This window comes from Rissa tridactyla, chromosome 21, assembly GCF_028500815.1.
Source record: "Rissa tridactyla isolate bRisTri1 chromosome 21, bRisTri1.patW.cur.20221130, whole genome shotgun sequence".
Classification (NCBI taxonomy): Eukaryota; Metazoa; Chordata; class Aves; order Charadriiformes; family Laridae; genus Rissa; species Rissa tridactyla.
This window is the reverse complement of record NC_071486.1, coordinates 963,094-979,576: the sequence shown is the minus strand read 5'-3', so window position 1 is coordinate 979,576 and position 16,483 is coordinate 963,094. Positions and strand designations below refer to the sequence as shown.

General features: G+C 51.1%; 1 protein-coding gene across 6 annotated transcripts in view; it reads left to right on the top strand.

The window, feature by feature from the left end:
• The first annotated feature begins 8,323 nt into the window (after positions 1 to 8,323).
• The window catches only part of PPP1R12B (protein phosphatase 1 regulatory subunit 12B), a 135,052-nt gene continuing 126,892 nt past the window's right edge, over positions 8,324 to 16,483 (top strand). For 5 of the 6 annotated variants that reach the window (XM_054181443.1, XM_054181441.1, XM_054181440.1 and 2 more), the window contains exon 1: positions 8,324 to 8,710. In XM_054181443.1, the coding sequence (XP_054037418.1) occupies positions 8,423 to 8,710 (288 nt within the window). In that variant the 5' untranslated portion in view covers positions 8,324 to 8,422. Of the gene's footprint in view, positions 8,711 to 13,141; positions 13,793 to 16,483 lie in introns of those variants that run through there. The other variant, XM_054181442.1, reaches the window with a different exon arrangement.

Here is a 16,483-nt window from a genome sequence, read left to right as displayed (position 1 = left end):
GGACGGGAACCAGGTGGCACTAGGCAGAGAAAGGATTTTCCCTTTCTTAGGCATTTTTGGTGTCCTGGAAGATTGAAAGAAGATTCAGTTCATCAGCGCTCCATCACCTGGACTTGGAGGCCAGCAAAAGGCAGCCCCTTCCAGGAGCAGCTCCACAGGAAGCTCCAGGAGGGGGAGCCAGGAAAAGGGAACAGCTCTGCTGGTGTCTGTAGCTGCTTCCCACCCTGAGCCTCTGTGCTCCATGAGGATCTTCCAGCCCCTGTAGTAGGTGAGGATGGAGAGAAGCTGGATGTTCCAGTGCTCCAAATTCACAGAATCATAGAGTCACAGAATGGTTTGGGTTGGAAGGGACCTTAAAGATCATCTAGTCCCAAGCCCCTGCCATGGTCAGAGACACCTCCCACTAGACCAGGCTGCTCAGCTCCTCCTAACTGCTGTGGCCGTGGACAGGATTGTCAAGCCAGGCAGTGAGCAAAAGCTCCTATTTAATTTCTCTTGCCTGGGCTGGCCTTTTTCTACTCGAAAAATCTAAGTCAGCATTAAAGGAAAAAGGCCGCTGGCACGACGAGGCTGTCTGCTGCTCTCTGGGGCTCATGGGACCCTTCCCACTTGTTCTCCTCTCCGGAGCCCCAGCGCTGGCCGAGGGCAGGCAGCCCATCTGCACGACGGCTGAGGAGCCCAGGCTGCCCTGGCTGCTCGAGCACATTACTGGAATTGGGAGGAAGGGAGGAGGGCTGGGAGGGCAGCAGCAGGGAGGTGCTTCCTTTGGACCTGGAAAACTTTGGCATTAGATTCAACAGTAATTTTGCCCTGAACTCTGGGTAAAAAATTCCTGGTCCTGAACCAAGGCCTGGAACACAGAAAGGGGATGAGGATCACGAGGAGAATGTGCTGCTCGCGTCCTGTGTGCAGGGAAGGCTTTTGTCACCGAGGACCAGGTTGCCTTTTTCTTGCAAGTGGGAGAGGAGCCGCGCTGCCGTGCCAGGCGGGCATCGCCCACCCAGCCCCTGACCAAGCACGGACAGGCAGAGCGGAGGTGACCTGGAGGACCCAGTCTTGCTGGGCGTGGCCCATCCAACAGCTCAGAGCACAGCAAGGTCACTTCATCATCTTTCTTTACTTCGGTCTTTACTGCTCGGCCCAGCCCTCAGGAGTCCCAGGCATTGGGGGAAGTAACGGGGAAAGAAGAAGACTTCCCTTGGGTTGAGGAGGATCGAGTGAGGGATCAATTAGATCAATTAGATATTCACAAGTCCATGGACCCCGATGGGATGCACCCGAGAGTGCTGAGGGAGCTGGCGGAAGTCATTGCTGGGCCGCGTTCCATCATCTTTGAAAGGTCCTGGAGAACAGGCGAGGTGCCTGAGGACTGGAGGAAAGCCAGTGTCACTCCAGTCTTCAAAAAGGGCAAGAAGGAGGAGCCGGGGAACTACAGGCCGGTCAACCTCACCTCCATCCCTGGAAAGATGATGGAACAGCTTGTTCTGGGTGTCATCTCAAGGCGTATGGAGGAAAAGAAAGCTATCAGAAGTACTCAACATGGATTCACCAAGGGGAAATCATGTCTGACTAATCTGATAGCCTTCTATGATGGCGTGACTGGATGGATAGACGAGGGGAGGGCGGTAGATGTGGTTTACCTTGACTTAAGCAAGGCGTTCGACACAGTCTCCCACAGCATCCTCATAGGGAAGCTTAGGAAGAGTGGGCTTGATGAATGGACAGCAAGGTGGATAGGTAACTGGTTGAAAGACAGAGCTCAGAGGGTAGTGATTAGGGGCACAGAGTCTAGTTGGAGGTCAGTGAGGAGTGGTGTTCCCCAGGGGCCAGTACTGGGTCCAGTCCTCTTCAATACATTCATCAATGACCTGGATGAGGGGACAGAGGGCACCCTCCGCAAGTTCACTGATGACACAAAGCTGGGGGGGGTGGCTGATGCATCGTAAGGTTGTGCCGCCATCCAGAGAGACCTGGCCAGGCTGGAGAGTTGGGCAAAGAGGAACCTTATGAAATTCAACAAGGGCAAGTGTAGGGTACTGCACCTGGGGAGGAATAACCCCCTGCACCAGGACAGGTTGGGGGAGACCTGCTGGAAAGCAGCTCGGTGGAGAGAGACCTGGGAGTCCTGGTGGACAACAGGGTGCCCATGAGCCAGCAATATGCCCTGGTGGCCAAGAAGGCCAATGGCATCCTGGGGTCCATTAAGAAGAGTGTGGCCAGCAGGTGGAGGGAGGTTCATCCTCCCCCTCTGCTCTGCCCTGGGGAGGCTGCACCTGGAGCACTGGGGCCAGTTCTGGGCTCCCCGGTTCAAGAGGGACAGGGAACTGCTGGAGAGGGGACAGCAAAGGGCCACCAAGATGCTGAGGGGACTGGAACATCTCTCTGATGAAGAAAGGCTGAGGGATTTGGGTCTCTTCAGTCTGGAAAAAAGACGGCTGAGGGGGGGATCTTATCAACGCTTATAAATACTGAAAGGGGGGGTGTCAGGAGGATGGGGCCAGGCTCTTCTCAGTGGTGCCCGGGGACAGGACAAGAGGTAATGGGCACAAACTTGACCATGGGAAGTTCCACCTAAACCTGAGGAGGAACGTCTTTGCTGTGAGGGTGGCAGAGTCCTGGCACAGGCTGCCCAGAGAGGTGGGGGAGTCTCCGTCTCTGGAGACATCCCAAACCCGCCTGGACGCGTTCCTGTGCCACCTGCTCTGGGTGACCCTGCTCTGGCAGGGGGGTTGGACTAGATGATCTCCAGAGGTCCCTTCCCACCCTATGATTCTATGATTCTATGATCAGCTGGGGACATGAGGAACAGGTAGCATTAGGAACGTATTAACTGTGTGTTCAGGGCCCCACTGAAGGGAGTGTGTGGGTCTTAGTTAAGCGGCCATATTACTGATTGGGGCATTACCAGTTGCCACAGTGCACATTGGCACACTCTGAGGACGGTGACATGAGCACCTTGCCATCACTCACTGCAACCTGGTCGTGATGGCCACAGACCTTCCACAGGGTTCCCCGAGGCCTTGCAGAGAGTGAGAGACATACCCCAGAGCTGATGTCGCCATAGCACATGGGGATGAGCATCCTTTCCCCTGGAGGTTGGGAAACCTCTGCCAGGTGACTCAGAGGATGTGCCTAACACACGGTGCTTGAGATGGTGCTGCAGATGCCAGCCTCCAGCAGACTTGGACAGACCTGTCCCCTCCAGCTGCTTCCCACCAGTGACAGCAGGGGCCACCAGGTTTCCAAGGCTCATGTACCCCTATTTCTTTCCTCCAGAGGAGTTGCAGTGGATGTATTAAAAGCTGGCTGTCAGCTTCAGAAAGGGCCCCCGCATCCCAAAATTCAGGGTCCACTGCTGCAAACCCCGGCTCTGGTCTTTCCTTTGAGGCTGTTTGCCCCAGAGGGGGCTGGAGGAGGAGACCAGGCTGGTGAAGTCCAGAAGCCCATCTGCAGAGTGAGAGTGGTCCAGGCCTGTCCCCTCCCCAGCACGGACGGCGGGATACCTTGCTGTCTGACAGAGGGACACTCCTAGCCTTTCTGGGGGGGCAGAGAGTCCGGAGTTGGTCACATCTCACCTCCCAATGTCTTCCCAACCCACCAGACGTGTCTTTCAGACTGCACACCACGGGGCTGGCTTTGGCTCTCCTTTCCCTTTTGCTTGCTGCAGCCTCCCCACCGACCCAGCGGGTGCCCAGCAGACCCAGGGGACGCAGGAGACCAGAAGCTGTCACTCCAGGTCCTGCTCTGCCCGCAGCCCCGCTGTGCCGGAGCCGGGCGGTGCCGTGGGTCCCCACGCCATCTAGTGTTGTAGTGGGACGTGGAGTGGGAAAGGCTGAGACTGCCAAGCCAGCCCAGTCTGCAATCTCTGACCGGGAATTTTACCCCCTCCGGTTTGATTTTCAAAAAAAAGACTCAAGCTCGGCTTCACGCAACGTGATCTGCACACAAGGGCGCCATTCAAACGTGCCAGGGCCTCGCACGGCTGCGCACTTGGGAACAGTCACACCAGGGGACCAAGACAGCGTCCTGGGCCAGGGGAATGGGAGCAGAGGTGCCTAAAGGAGCGACCAAAAGCAATCAAGGCATCAAAACCGCTGTTAAGAGCTTCAAACCAAAGCAGTAGTATTCACAGGATAGTGTCAGGGCAATGAAAAAGTTCAAAGAGAGCGGAGTTCACAAGCTCTCCGATTCCTGCATGGATTGACCACGACTCTCACGGCTGGTGGTGTGAAATTATTTTTCAGTGAACATAAAGGGACCAAGGAATTTTTTTTTTTTAAATTCCAGACAAACAGGCTGCTGGCAGAGGTGAGCACGAACAAATCTAGACCATTCCAGAAAGTTATTTTATTTTATAAATAAAGCAGTTGTTTGTAATAGAGCAGTTAAAGGAAAATCAGAGAGACACTGAAAAGAAGGAAGCTGGTACTTGACTATATCAGCCCCTCGGAGCACAGACATGGTTTTTGCTCAGGATCTGGGAGATGCATTGCTGAGCCATGCGTTCTCATGTTGATCATCCCAGGTGCAGACCTGGAATAATGAATTTTTGTTCAGAAACTCACTGCTGAAATAGGAGGAAGGCCAGAGCTGGGCTGAATCGAAGGACTAGATCATAGGGAAGCAGAGGTGGGGCTGTAGTCACACGTGTCAGGGATCCGGGGCGCCTGAGATGATGGAAGGATGGCAAGAGGCTCGTAGTCACAGACAACAGTCTCCTCTTCCAGCCAAGCGTTTTTTTGTCTGGGGATATATTCCATGTTCAAGAGAAGTCAGATCTGGAATAGGGCTGCCACCCTTCTGCCTGTGGTCGCTCCAGAGCGGAGGCAGCTTGCAGAAAGCACACGCCAGCCGATGTTTCTAGGAAGGGACAGCACTGACCCACCGGCGCGCAGAGGGAATGCCGCAGGCTGGGGACGCATGGGAACCTCTGCACGTGCAGAGCAGCTCTGCATCCCAGAAGGAACGGTACCTATGCCAGGAGTTTTGGGATCACTGCTTGTGTGATTTACAGCCAGTTCTCATGAGATGCGGTTGTGCAGGACTTCTCGGAATCCAGAAGCTTAGTCAGATGTGCAGGAACCCTAGACAAGTGCAGAAAACTCTCCAAATATGCCTCAGTAAAATTATTGTACGGAAAATAAAAGGTATGTTTTAAAAACCTAAATGGCTGATAGCCTCAATCAGGCAGTTTCCATAGGAGCATGGAGTGGTCCTGCCAGCGGCAGGCGGCAACGGGATGGCCTCCCACCCCGTCGCAGATGGGGAAGGTCCTCAACAAAACTGTAAGCTGAAGCGCTAGCACGGCTGCGCCCATCGCTCTGTGCAGGAGCTAAGGCTCACGTCAGCCTGGCACGCAGCCAGGCGTCATTAAATTCTTCAAGCAGTAGATGCAAAGTTAAGGAGCTCCAGGCCTGGTCCCGCATGGACTCAGCACGCTTGTCATCATGAATAACCGATCCGCCTGGGAAGAATGTGATATAAAGCACGGGAGGGCGATAGCTGGTCACACTGAACGTGACCCAGCCTGCACCCCGTCTCCTGCAGGCGCCGGGAGCGTGTGGTCCCTTCCAACCCAACACATTCTCTGATTCTATGATTCTGTCATCCCGGCCTCCAGCAACTCGCAGCCAAAAGCCTTTCTGACCGAGGATGGCGACTTTGTGTTCATGGCCCTTGATTGATTTACTGCCATTAGTTTGTCCATTTGCTTTTAAGCCCATTTCAACAGCTCGTGTCCTTACTGCCCTGCTGTCAGGAGTCCACACTACACCGCACGTTGCGTGAAGCCCTTTCCCTTATAGCTCTTCTCTGAACCATTTCTATACTTGCAATTCCTCACGTCAGTTTTGTGACTTTAGACCGCTAATGAACTGTGATCTGGCATTTCCATGAATATTTAATAGCCCTTAATGTGGCCCCTAACTCTGTTCATTAGAGTGGTTCCTAATAATTTGCATGCTGGGGATATCGGTACACTGCGCTGCAGTTCCCGGGGTTTTCCTTGGAACTCTGTTGAAAACTGCTGGGGTTTTTTTTAAGACTAATGAGCAAATGCCATCTGGTCTGGGGGATTTGTCACCGATCATTTAGCAGCATGCTCGTTCTGCGATTCCTCTAACGAACAATTTGAGGCAAATCCTGTTTGGCGGCTTGATATCGCGAAAGAACCTGAAGAAGAGGAGCAGCCCCTCCACTCTGGGTGAATGCCATGCTCTGCCAGGAGAGACGGATCCTCGGCACCTTCCCCAGGCAGAGCCAGGCAGGCACCGCAGGGTGCTGCGAGCGGGACACTCCAGCCACGAGAGGGGGCTCAGAGAAGGCACAACGAAACCAACCCAAACATCTCAGCCCAAAATGCTCTCCGTTTGGTTTGGCTACAGCAGGTAGAGCTGGAAGGGAGCAGCCTGTGGGCCTACAGACATCGCGCTCTGTCACGGGACAGTACATAGGGACATGGAGACCCACTGGGCCTGGTGGCTGCAACCATGGTATCACTGCTCCTTGGTAGACCTCCGTTCCTCCATTCCTCTGTTCCTCTGTTCCTCTGCTCCTCCGTTCCCCAGCTCCTCGCCTCGCAGCTCCCCGGGCTGGTGCCACCCGAACGCCACTCGCCTGGGGACGGCCGTGTTGTCCCAAATCTGGGTTCTTCACCCGCTGTGCAAGCCAACAGCACACAGAGCAGAGGTATTTCCAAGTTCACTCCATTAATGCGCAGGAATGGGGTGCTCGTCCCAAAATGGGAGCACACCTTAGTTTCAAAAATTTCCCTTTTAGTACAATGATTATTACATATTCTAATTCATATTCATTGTTATTCTCTTTAATGACTGGTCATGATTTCTTCGCTTCCTATGTAAATTAGCGTGCAGACTCTGTTTTCTTCCTCCATTGCTCTCCGTTGGGTAGGTGGTATCACTTGGGTGGGTGGTCAATGAGTCGGTGGTCACGATCTCCCTCTGCCGAAATTCCCTTTTACCTCCTTCTCCTCTACCCTTGGCACTTTCAGGTGCTTTTCTCGGTTTGCTGGCCAGGCCTACAGTTCATCACCCTCTTGACAGGAATATCCTCCTTATTAACAAAGCTACATTGTCTAGTAGTTAGTGCCTTAATTTAATCTTAGATAAATCATGTCTAGTTACTATTTCTCTACAAATGATCAAATAGGGTTGGGGCCATATAGAGGTCTTTTAGCAGCAGCGGCAGGTTCCCTAGGTTGTTTCGATTACATGTTACATTTCATTTTTCTAGTTAATTTTTCTACAACAGCTGGGCTCTGGGTTTAACTATGGGAAAAACTTAGAAAAGGCCTCTCTGGAAGCTCAGCCTTCCCCAGCCGCCTCAGGTTTGGCCCGCTGTCCCTGACAGACGGGGCCCTCCTCCGCACCAGTGACTTCTCCTCACCCTCCACCGTCCCCGCAGGCCACCTCCGGCCTACGCTTGGGTTGGGACAATCCTTGTTATCAATACAGGCTGGGGGATGATGTGATGGAGAGCAGCCCTGCGGGAAAGGACCTGGGAGTTCTGGTGGATGAAAAGGGTCATTCTGCCCCTCTGCTCTGCTCTGGTGAGACCCCACCTGGAGCGCTGTGTCCAGCTCTGGAGCTCTCAGCACAAGGACATGGACCTGTTGGAGCAGGGCCAGAGGAGGCCACGAGGATGATCCGAGGGCTGGAGCCCCTCTGCCATGAGGACAGGCTGAGAGAGCTGGGGGGTTTCAGCCTGGAGAAGAGAAGGCTCCGGGGAGACCTCCCAGCCCCTTCCAGTCCCTGAGGGGGGCCTACAAGAAAGCCGGGGAGGGGCTGTTTGCAAGGCCATGTAGTGATAGGACAAGGGGCAATGGTTTAAACTAGAGCTGGGCAGGTTTAGATGAGACATTAGGAAGAAGTTCTTTACACTGAGGGTGGTGAGACACTGGCCCAGGCTGCCCAGAGAGGGGGTGGAGGCCCCATCCCTGGAGACATTCAAGGCCAGGCTGGATGAGGCTCTGAGCAACCTGATCTAGTTGAAGATGTCCTTGCTACTGCAGGGGGGTTGGACTAGATGGCCTTTAGAGGTCCCTTCCAACCCAACGCATTCTATGATACTATGATTCTACGCACCCGCCCCACACAGCCGCCCCCATGGGCCGGCAGTGACCGCGGCGGGCCGGGGCCATGGCGGCGGCGCGGGGGCCGCTGGGAGTTGTAGTCCGTGTTGGCGCCCAGGTGCGGCGGGGCGCGGGGGCCGCCGGGAGCGGCGTCCTCCCCGGCGGGCAGGTGCGGCGTCCGCCCGGCGGGAACTACATGTCCCGGGGTGCCGCGGGGCGCGGGGCGGTGCGGGCGCGGCGGCGGGGGCGTAGCGAAGATGGCGGCGGGGGCGCTGCGCCCCGCTCCCGGCTGAGGCGCCGCGCGCTCCCTGCGCCTCAGTGCGGGCGGCGGCGATGTCGGAGCCGGAGCACCTGGGCGGGAAGCGGGCCGAGTCGGCGCGGCTGCGGCGGGCCGAGCAGCTGCGGCGCTGGAAAGGCTCCCTGACCGAGCAGGAGCCGGTGGCGGCGGGGGGCGGCCGGGGCCGGCACCGAGGCGGCGGGGGGTCCCGCGTCCGCTTCGAGGAGGGGGCCGTCTTCCTGGCCGCCTGCTCCAGCGGCGACACCGAGGAGGTGAAGCGGCTGCTGGGCCGCGGCGCCCGCATCGACACCACCAACGTGGACGGGCTGACAGCCCTGCACCAGGTACCGGCATCCGGGCCCGCGGCGGCCCGGCCGCCCATTCCCTTCCCCTCCGCACCCGGGAGCGGGGCCGCGGCCCTGGGTCGCGCCGCCCTCGGCCCCGGGGCCGGGGGGGACGAGGGTTTGGGCCGCTGCCCCGGTGCTGGCGGAGGGAGAGGGCAGAGCCGTACCTGCGGGAGCGGGTGTTTATAAACACGGCGGGGGCAGGGAAGCTCCGATCCCGGCCTCATCCTGCGCGTTCGGCCGGCTCTGGAGCAGGGACCGCGGCCGGGGGCAGCGCGGCAGCAGATTCCCCTCCAGCGGCTTCATGGACCGAGTTCTCCCAGGGATATTAAGTAGCTTAATTAGCAACATAAAGCGTGGGGCTGGCAGAGCTGCCAGCCTGGCTAGGTGGCCGATTTATTAATTTTTGGAAAGCTTCTGACTTTGTGCTTGGGGTCTGCTGAAATAGCAGCACTATGAGGAAAATTTCCCGGGGGTGGAGTGGTGGTTTTTGCAAGGTCAGAAGTGTCTCATTGCCTTCTGTGCTTGTGTTATATCAGAGTTGCCTTGAAACTCCCCAAACTGCTCTTTGGCAGCCTTTGCAGGGACCAGAGAGTGCCCACGTCTCAGATAAGCGATGTAGATTCTATTAATATTCATCCAAATGTACTGAAGATCATACAGAAGTGGTCGCGGGAGTAGCCTCAGAGCGGTAAAGCCTCGCCTGTCTGGAAACATGTGCTGTGTTTCATCTGTAGCTTTTGCTGTCGTTGTGTAAATGAACAGGAATGTAAGGGAGCATGTGAAATTGCTACCCTTTAATGTTGGGAAACCTGTTGCCATCTAAGACTGATTCAGAATTTATCAGGGCCTGTGAAATCAGCGTCCCAGATTGCCGCATCTGGTCAGTGAAATGAATCTGATTTGAACCCGGGCCAGCCTCGGGAAGAAAATTTTCTTAGCTCAAGATCTCGTAGATTAAGCATGTAGTGTAACGACGGGACCAGGAAAAGAAGCACAGTCCAGGAATAACATCTGGAAATAATGTGTTTGTAAAGAATAATGCTTTAATAGCACAAATAGCAGGACAGTAATTGAGTTGATTAGGCTTTCTTCTTTGCTGGGCTGGTATTATTGGACTGAAGCATTTGGGGCATTTAAAAGCTCGGTTCACAAACTCGCTTGCTTGTGGCTGTCAGTGAACGAGGAGCAGGGATATTTATTCATTTTGTTCTGGAGTTCCAAAAATAAGTTATGAAGCAAAGAGCAGAGGAGCTTACGGACCGTCAGGTTGAATAAGACTTCAGCTGGCAAAGCAGTGAACTTCGTAATGGCTCGGCTTTTTTGGGTTTTTTTTATGGTATAGCAATAGCAAGTCAGCTATGCTGCTAAAGTAATCGCCGATACAGCACGTATATAGTAGTTGTAAGATAAGCAAGTAATCATATAGACACTAGTAAGAACCAGTTAGTGAAGAGCTGGTTATTGAAAGCGTTTTGACAAGCAAGAAGGCTGAATCGAAGGTGGACAGAAGTAAGGCAGAATTGGGGTGACTTCATGAGGGCTTTCCAGCCAGGATTATGATCTCTTCAGAAGTGTCCGGGTATCCTGCTGATGGACGTAATGTGACGCTTGGCCAAAAGTGTATGGTGAAGTGCATTAGACTCATCAGACAATGGGCGATGATCTCTACAAGGTCAAACTTCTTGAATGTATGACCAGCCATATATTGACAGGCAGGCTGCAAATATAATTCTGTATACGTAAAGAATTGTGTCTTAGGAGCTAAGTGTCGGGTAACATTGAACAGTAACACCTAGGGCTCGATGCTTGGAAGAGCTTTTCGATGAGTGAGTAGTCAAGCAGATGCTAGCTGAACAAGCAAGTCTCTTACGTGAAGCATTTCTTCAGAAACTTTACAGGAAGGGAGGTTGACCTTACTTTGAATTTAGTAGAAATTTTGTTCCCGTGTCCCGTTGATGTATTAACATTTTCTCGTCTGCATATCTCAGACAACATCGGAGAGTGCTGAGATGTTGCTGCACACCCAAATGGAACAAACACTGATTTGTTAGAGGTTTTGCTGTGTGTGTGTATCTTGAGTCTGTAACTCTGTATCAGATGAAAATGTTTATTATCGTGGTTGAAGAGGCTTTTATGAATTCCTTACCACTGAAAGTGTCAAAAATACGTTTGTTTTCACATCACTGGGGGAATGATACTGTCTGTGATACAGTGTCAGCTGAGATCCAGTTAGGCTGAGGGTCTCCAGAGTGCATGTAGTACACGTGAGGGGTTTTTTTAATAACTTCTCTTAGTATTAGAAACATAACATTATGAGGTATAGGGCAGATGGTAGTGACCGTCTGCTCTTGTTTAATACTTTTAAAACCAAACGTCCATGCAGTGAGGAAGGAAATCCTACACACTGAGAAGAGTTTGCTTTGTTGAAGGAAAGATTGGGTAAAAATTTTTTTCTTTGGTTAACTTCATATGAAGTGAGACTTGCTCTGTACAAGCGAATGTCTTTTTAGGTAATGGAAGGGTTAAGCAAGTCAATCGACTTAGTTTGCCAGAGTCGGCATCTGCTTCTACAAAACCTAAGCCCAATCTTACAATTTGGGTTAGTTTGTTTGAAGTGCACAGTGGCCCTAAACGTTGCGTGGCATTCAACAGGGGTAAAATTACACTTTCTCTAGTATCTGGGCCACTGTGACTAAGAACCTTTGTGTACTTGCTGGGTGAGAAGCTGTCTTCGCTATTTATAGCTATGAAGCTGTATTTTGAAAATAACCTTTTAAATTGCAAGTGGTGTTTCTGAGCCTCCAGCTTGCATCGTCATCCTCTTTGGAGGCACCAGGTACAGCATAAACCTACGCCACAGGCCAGCGTCTGTTATCTCTGTTGTGGCTTCAGTTATACGTGTCTTTACCTCAGTGCCTGCAAAATGCATCTGGATGAACATCAATCTCATGTTTTCAGTGATTAACTTAATTCATTGAATATAGTGTATATTTGGCAATGGGTTTATGTCTAATGCAGAATGGAAAGGGAGACAGTAGCTGAATGCGAGTGAACATTTAGAAATCATCACGAAAACCACTACCAGTAGGGGAAACAAACGGTTGGTTGCCGTTGAACTTCTTTAGTGTTTGAGGATGGTGAGGAGTGGAGATGAAACTCCCGAGTGACAGATGGAACCGAGGAGTCAACTTCTATGAAAACTGAGTCTTAAGGGAAAAAAATTCTGATGCTTCTAGTTGTGAAGGCATCTCCAAATGTAATAGGCAATGCTTGTTTGTCTTTAAGGACTGGTTCACAAACGATGACAACAGAAAAGATTGTTTACCCTTTATCTGCCCTTTGGTGATTTACCTTTTGGTTTTCTGATCAAACCTGATGTTTCCCTTTTGCCTGTTCCTCGGGGAAGCGAGTTGCTCATGAAATAATTCCTGAGTTTGTCATTCACAATGCTCTTACAGTAGCTTGACACTTGCTTTTGACTTATTTTCAGGTGGTAATTCAGAAGCTGCTTCCTGAAAAGTCAAGTACTTTGGGCAGTGATTCGGGGTTGTATAGCGGGGGCTGGAACCTCTCTGTCAGTCCCAGTTTAAGTTGTTCCTGCTGCGGAGCCAGGGCTGTAAAATCGCAGGCATGTCCAGTTGCTCTTCAGAGCTTTACAAAGTGGCAGCCATGTCAAACTAAGGCTGGCCAATTTTTGGTTGCTGCTCAGAGAATTTGGCCCTTTACTTGCTTCCAGACGGTGTGTGCAGTCCTAGCAAAGCAGAAGGCAGCAGAATTTTTGGACGGTCGGAAAACACAGCCAGGGGTAACGCATTACAGACCACTCTCCCTACTCACAGCCATCTGGGAACTGTTGGAAGAACCATCAAGGCGCTAGCACCGGATCGAAATCCGGGAGACAGAGAGGAATGAAGAGAGGATTCCTATGTGGATTGGTGTTTTTTCTAGCTAGGACACCACTGTTAGGGAGCATGGAGCGAAGGGTTGGAACTGCAACAGTGGCTGAAGGACCCTGGGTTTTACAGGATAGCAGTGTGACGTGGGGGGATTTTGCCCCTCTGCTCCGCTCGGGGGAGACCCCCCTGCAGTGCTGCCTCCAGCGCTGGGGCACCAACGGCAGAAGGACATGGAGCTGTTGGAGCGGGGCCGGAGGAGGCCCCGGAGATGCTGGCAGGGCTGGAGCCCCTCTGCTGTGGGGACAGGCTGAGAGAGCTGGGGGGGTTCAGCCTGGAGAAGAGAAGGCTCCGGGGAGACCTTCCAGCCCCTTCCAGTCCCTAAAGGGGCTCCAGGAAAGCTGGGGAGGGACTCTGGATCAGGGAGGGGAGCCATGGGATGAGGGGGAACGGGTTTAAACTGGAAGAGGGGAGATTGAGATGAGATCTGAGGAAGAAATTCTTTGCTGTGAGGGTGGTGAGCCCCTGGCCCAGGTTGCCCAGAGAAGCTGTGGCTGCCCCATCCCTGGAGGGGTTCAAGGCCGGGTTGGACGGGGCTTGGAGCAACCTGGGCTGGTGGGAGGTGTCCCTGCCCAGGGCAGGGGGTGGAACGAGATGATCCTTAAGGTCCCTCCCAACCCAAACCATTTTATGATTCCGTGATAACTGAGGTAGATCCAACAGTCATTACCTGCGCAGAGTGCTCATACGGCAGCAGCTTCTAGAAGTTTCTTAATTGCCAAAAAGTGAAAGCTAGCTTTGGCCTTGAAATGTGAAGGTAGAACACGACATGCAGGGGCGTGGAAACTCTTGAATGAAGTATCCAGGTACTCCATACACATATGGTTGGGGCATCACAGCTGTACTTAAGTTAGTTTAGCTTCTGATCTTTTAATCATGCTGATAGTGTCGTACATCAGGCTGTGTTTTTTAAGATTGTGTGTCTGTATTGCCTAAAAATACATCAGTCCTAGTAAGACGAGGTTATCTAGGGAGAGTCATACCTTTTCCACTGCACTCTGCAAAGTTTCTTTCCAAAGGTATGCTTCTGCCAATGAAAATAGAAGTTGCAAGCTGTTTGTACTCTACTTAACGCTGCTCATCAAACTGAAATATGACACTGTCAAAAATAGGGTTTATCACTAGGGTAAGTGAAATGCTTTATTTTGGGTTTCACTTATAAATGGGAATCCAATCGTATGTGCCCTGAATAAAGGGAGAAAGCTTGGAAGCTACCTACAGTGCACCAGGAATTTATTAGACAAAGCTAATTAAAATCTGAAGTGCTGTTTTACCAACCTAATGCTTTTATTTCCTTGCTTTTGGCTTACTCAGTCCCTTTTTTGGCTTGCTGTTTTGTCCCTGTGGGTTAGTTCAATTGTCTGTCCCTTGCATCTCTATTTCAAAACAAGCTCCTAAGTGGGCAGAATTAACTCTTAGACTAAACAAACTAACCTTGAACTGAAATGAGTGAGTGCTTTGGAGAATTGCTGCTCCTTGCAGCAGTTGGAGGAAGCCTTCCTTTGTTTTGGTTAGGGGCAGTTTCTCAACTAGTTAGTGAGGCTTCTGGAAGCTGAAGCCAACCACAGCATCGCTCAGCTACTGGTTGCTGGGAGGAAACTTAACGCTGGTTTAGCAACTAGATGGATATTTGTGATGGGAAATGCGCATCTTCATTGTTTCCTTCCTCAGCCTCTGTTTATCCTGTCTAGGCTGGAGAGGAGTCAAGCTCTGTCGCTCCCCATAAACAGGGAGTAAGGGAACCGATAGGATTTTCAGCTACAACTTCCTTTATGGCAGCAGCTAGAAGCGATGACCCTGGTCCCTTAGTGCTGCCTGTGGAGGAGTTCTCATCTACAGCAGTGCTGCCACGCAGTCCAGGGCTCTGGCCCCACATGGAAATCTCCTTTGGAAAGCGAAGGTATTTTAGGGAAAGCTTGTTTTACTTAGTATCAGCTGAAAGCTTTCTGACTTCTGCAAATAGAATTCTTCAGCCTGCATTAGAGATGGAGACAAGTCTTTAATGCTGCATATTTGTCTGAATCAACAATGTTTGATAAGATTGGAAGCCAGCTCAGCAAAAAATGCAGGAATGAGCAATGAATGCGGTGGCTGTTCCAGAGCGGTGTCTCCCAGCTCCTGGTGGCATGGCTGAAACCTGCTGAAACCTTAAAGGCAACGTTTACGTGCAGAACTCTCTCAGCTGTAACCTAGATTAAACTTCCCTCACCCTGGTATTTTTTTGCAATTTATAATGTCTCCTGTTTGTTTTAACTGCGAGTGTTAGGGGCTGGGTGCTGGTTCTATTACGAACAGGTTTAGAGATTTAGAATTCAGATTAGGTACTGTGGGGCTTGTGAGACATCTTAAGTGCTGGGTGTTGTAATATACTGAGATAATAACTGGCTAATATTAAAATATAAGACTTTTGAGTTGGTATGCTAGCTCTCAATTGACGATTATTATATACCATAAGTCAAAAAGGCCTGTCAGACTGTGCATATTAGAGCAATCTTTTTAAGAAGGTTGGGAGGGGGGAATATTGAATATTATGTAAGTCGTTGTATAAATTGAGATTTTTTTCTTTCTAACTTTTGAATACAAATGAGGGCAGGGGGAGCATTAAACACTCTGAAACGTTTGCTCTGCTTTGTAAAAATAAAAAAAAAACAAACAACAAACCTGTGTTTGTGCACAGGGCTGGGAAAAAAAAATGAACAGAAGAGAAACCCAGACCCCTGCAGAAGAGTAGCAGCCCCCACCCTGCAGTTGCAGGCTCTCCAAAGGAGTGAACTGTTTGACCTGCTGATAATGGTATGGCCCCAGCACGATGAAGGTACCCAGTATAAATCCTGGGATCTGAGTCTGCAGTTTATTTTCAGCTGTCCTACTGAAGGGAGGTGCAACAGCTGTCCCTGCAATCTCCTTTATTGGGCTGCAGCAAACTGATCTGCACGGGGCTGAAAGGTGCAGCCCGCAGGAGGTGTTCGATACGCCTGGGCAGGAAAATGTCAGTTTATAAGAATTTTGAGGGAATTTGGTGGGGATTTAAGCACCTATTTTTTACGGGGCTCACTTCAGCATGAATGGAATTACAAACAGCTTCATGGTGAGCAGAGTCCACACAGGCCTGTGCAGAGAAACGTTGCAGGCTGCTGTCAACTGCTTGAAAATGGAGGGGGCTGAGATGTGCCTGTGCTGCCGGAGCCCTTCGGAGCACGACTGCATCCGGAGCTCCAACCTACACAACTAAGAGGTGTCAAATTGTATTTCCTCTCTGCACTCCAGAGATTCATCTCTAGCTGTGGTGGAACAGGACCATTCTTAAATACTTAATTCTTAAAACATGGTTTTCAGAAGAAATGTGCTTTTCTAGGTTCCCAGGCTAGTGAGGATGATGTTCCGCGTTGCTGACGGCTGAATCCCGAGTCAGGCCTCTTTTTGCTCATCAAGCTGTTGACAATCACGAACATCAAAATTCTTGGTTCAGACACCTACGCAATTTCTCATGACAGCATTCATTCGTAATAATTACAACGTGCAGTACTTACAAATTACTGGTATTTTAGAAGAGACATCTATGTGCACTCTTGTTAAATATTTTTGTGTTGAACCAATTTTTGAAAGATCAGTCTCCCTCCAGCTTTAAGCTCTCAGCTTAAATATAGTCTTTGCTTATCTGAAAACAGCTGAAAATAACAGAAAATTCACTCTTTAAAGAGAGTAAATGGTGTGAAATTTTTTAATGCTGTTTTCTTCTTAGTGGCTTGTTTCCTGTAGCTGAAAAAAAAATAGAACAGTCTTGACTTGTAAGAGCGTCACTAGAAATGTTTCCATC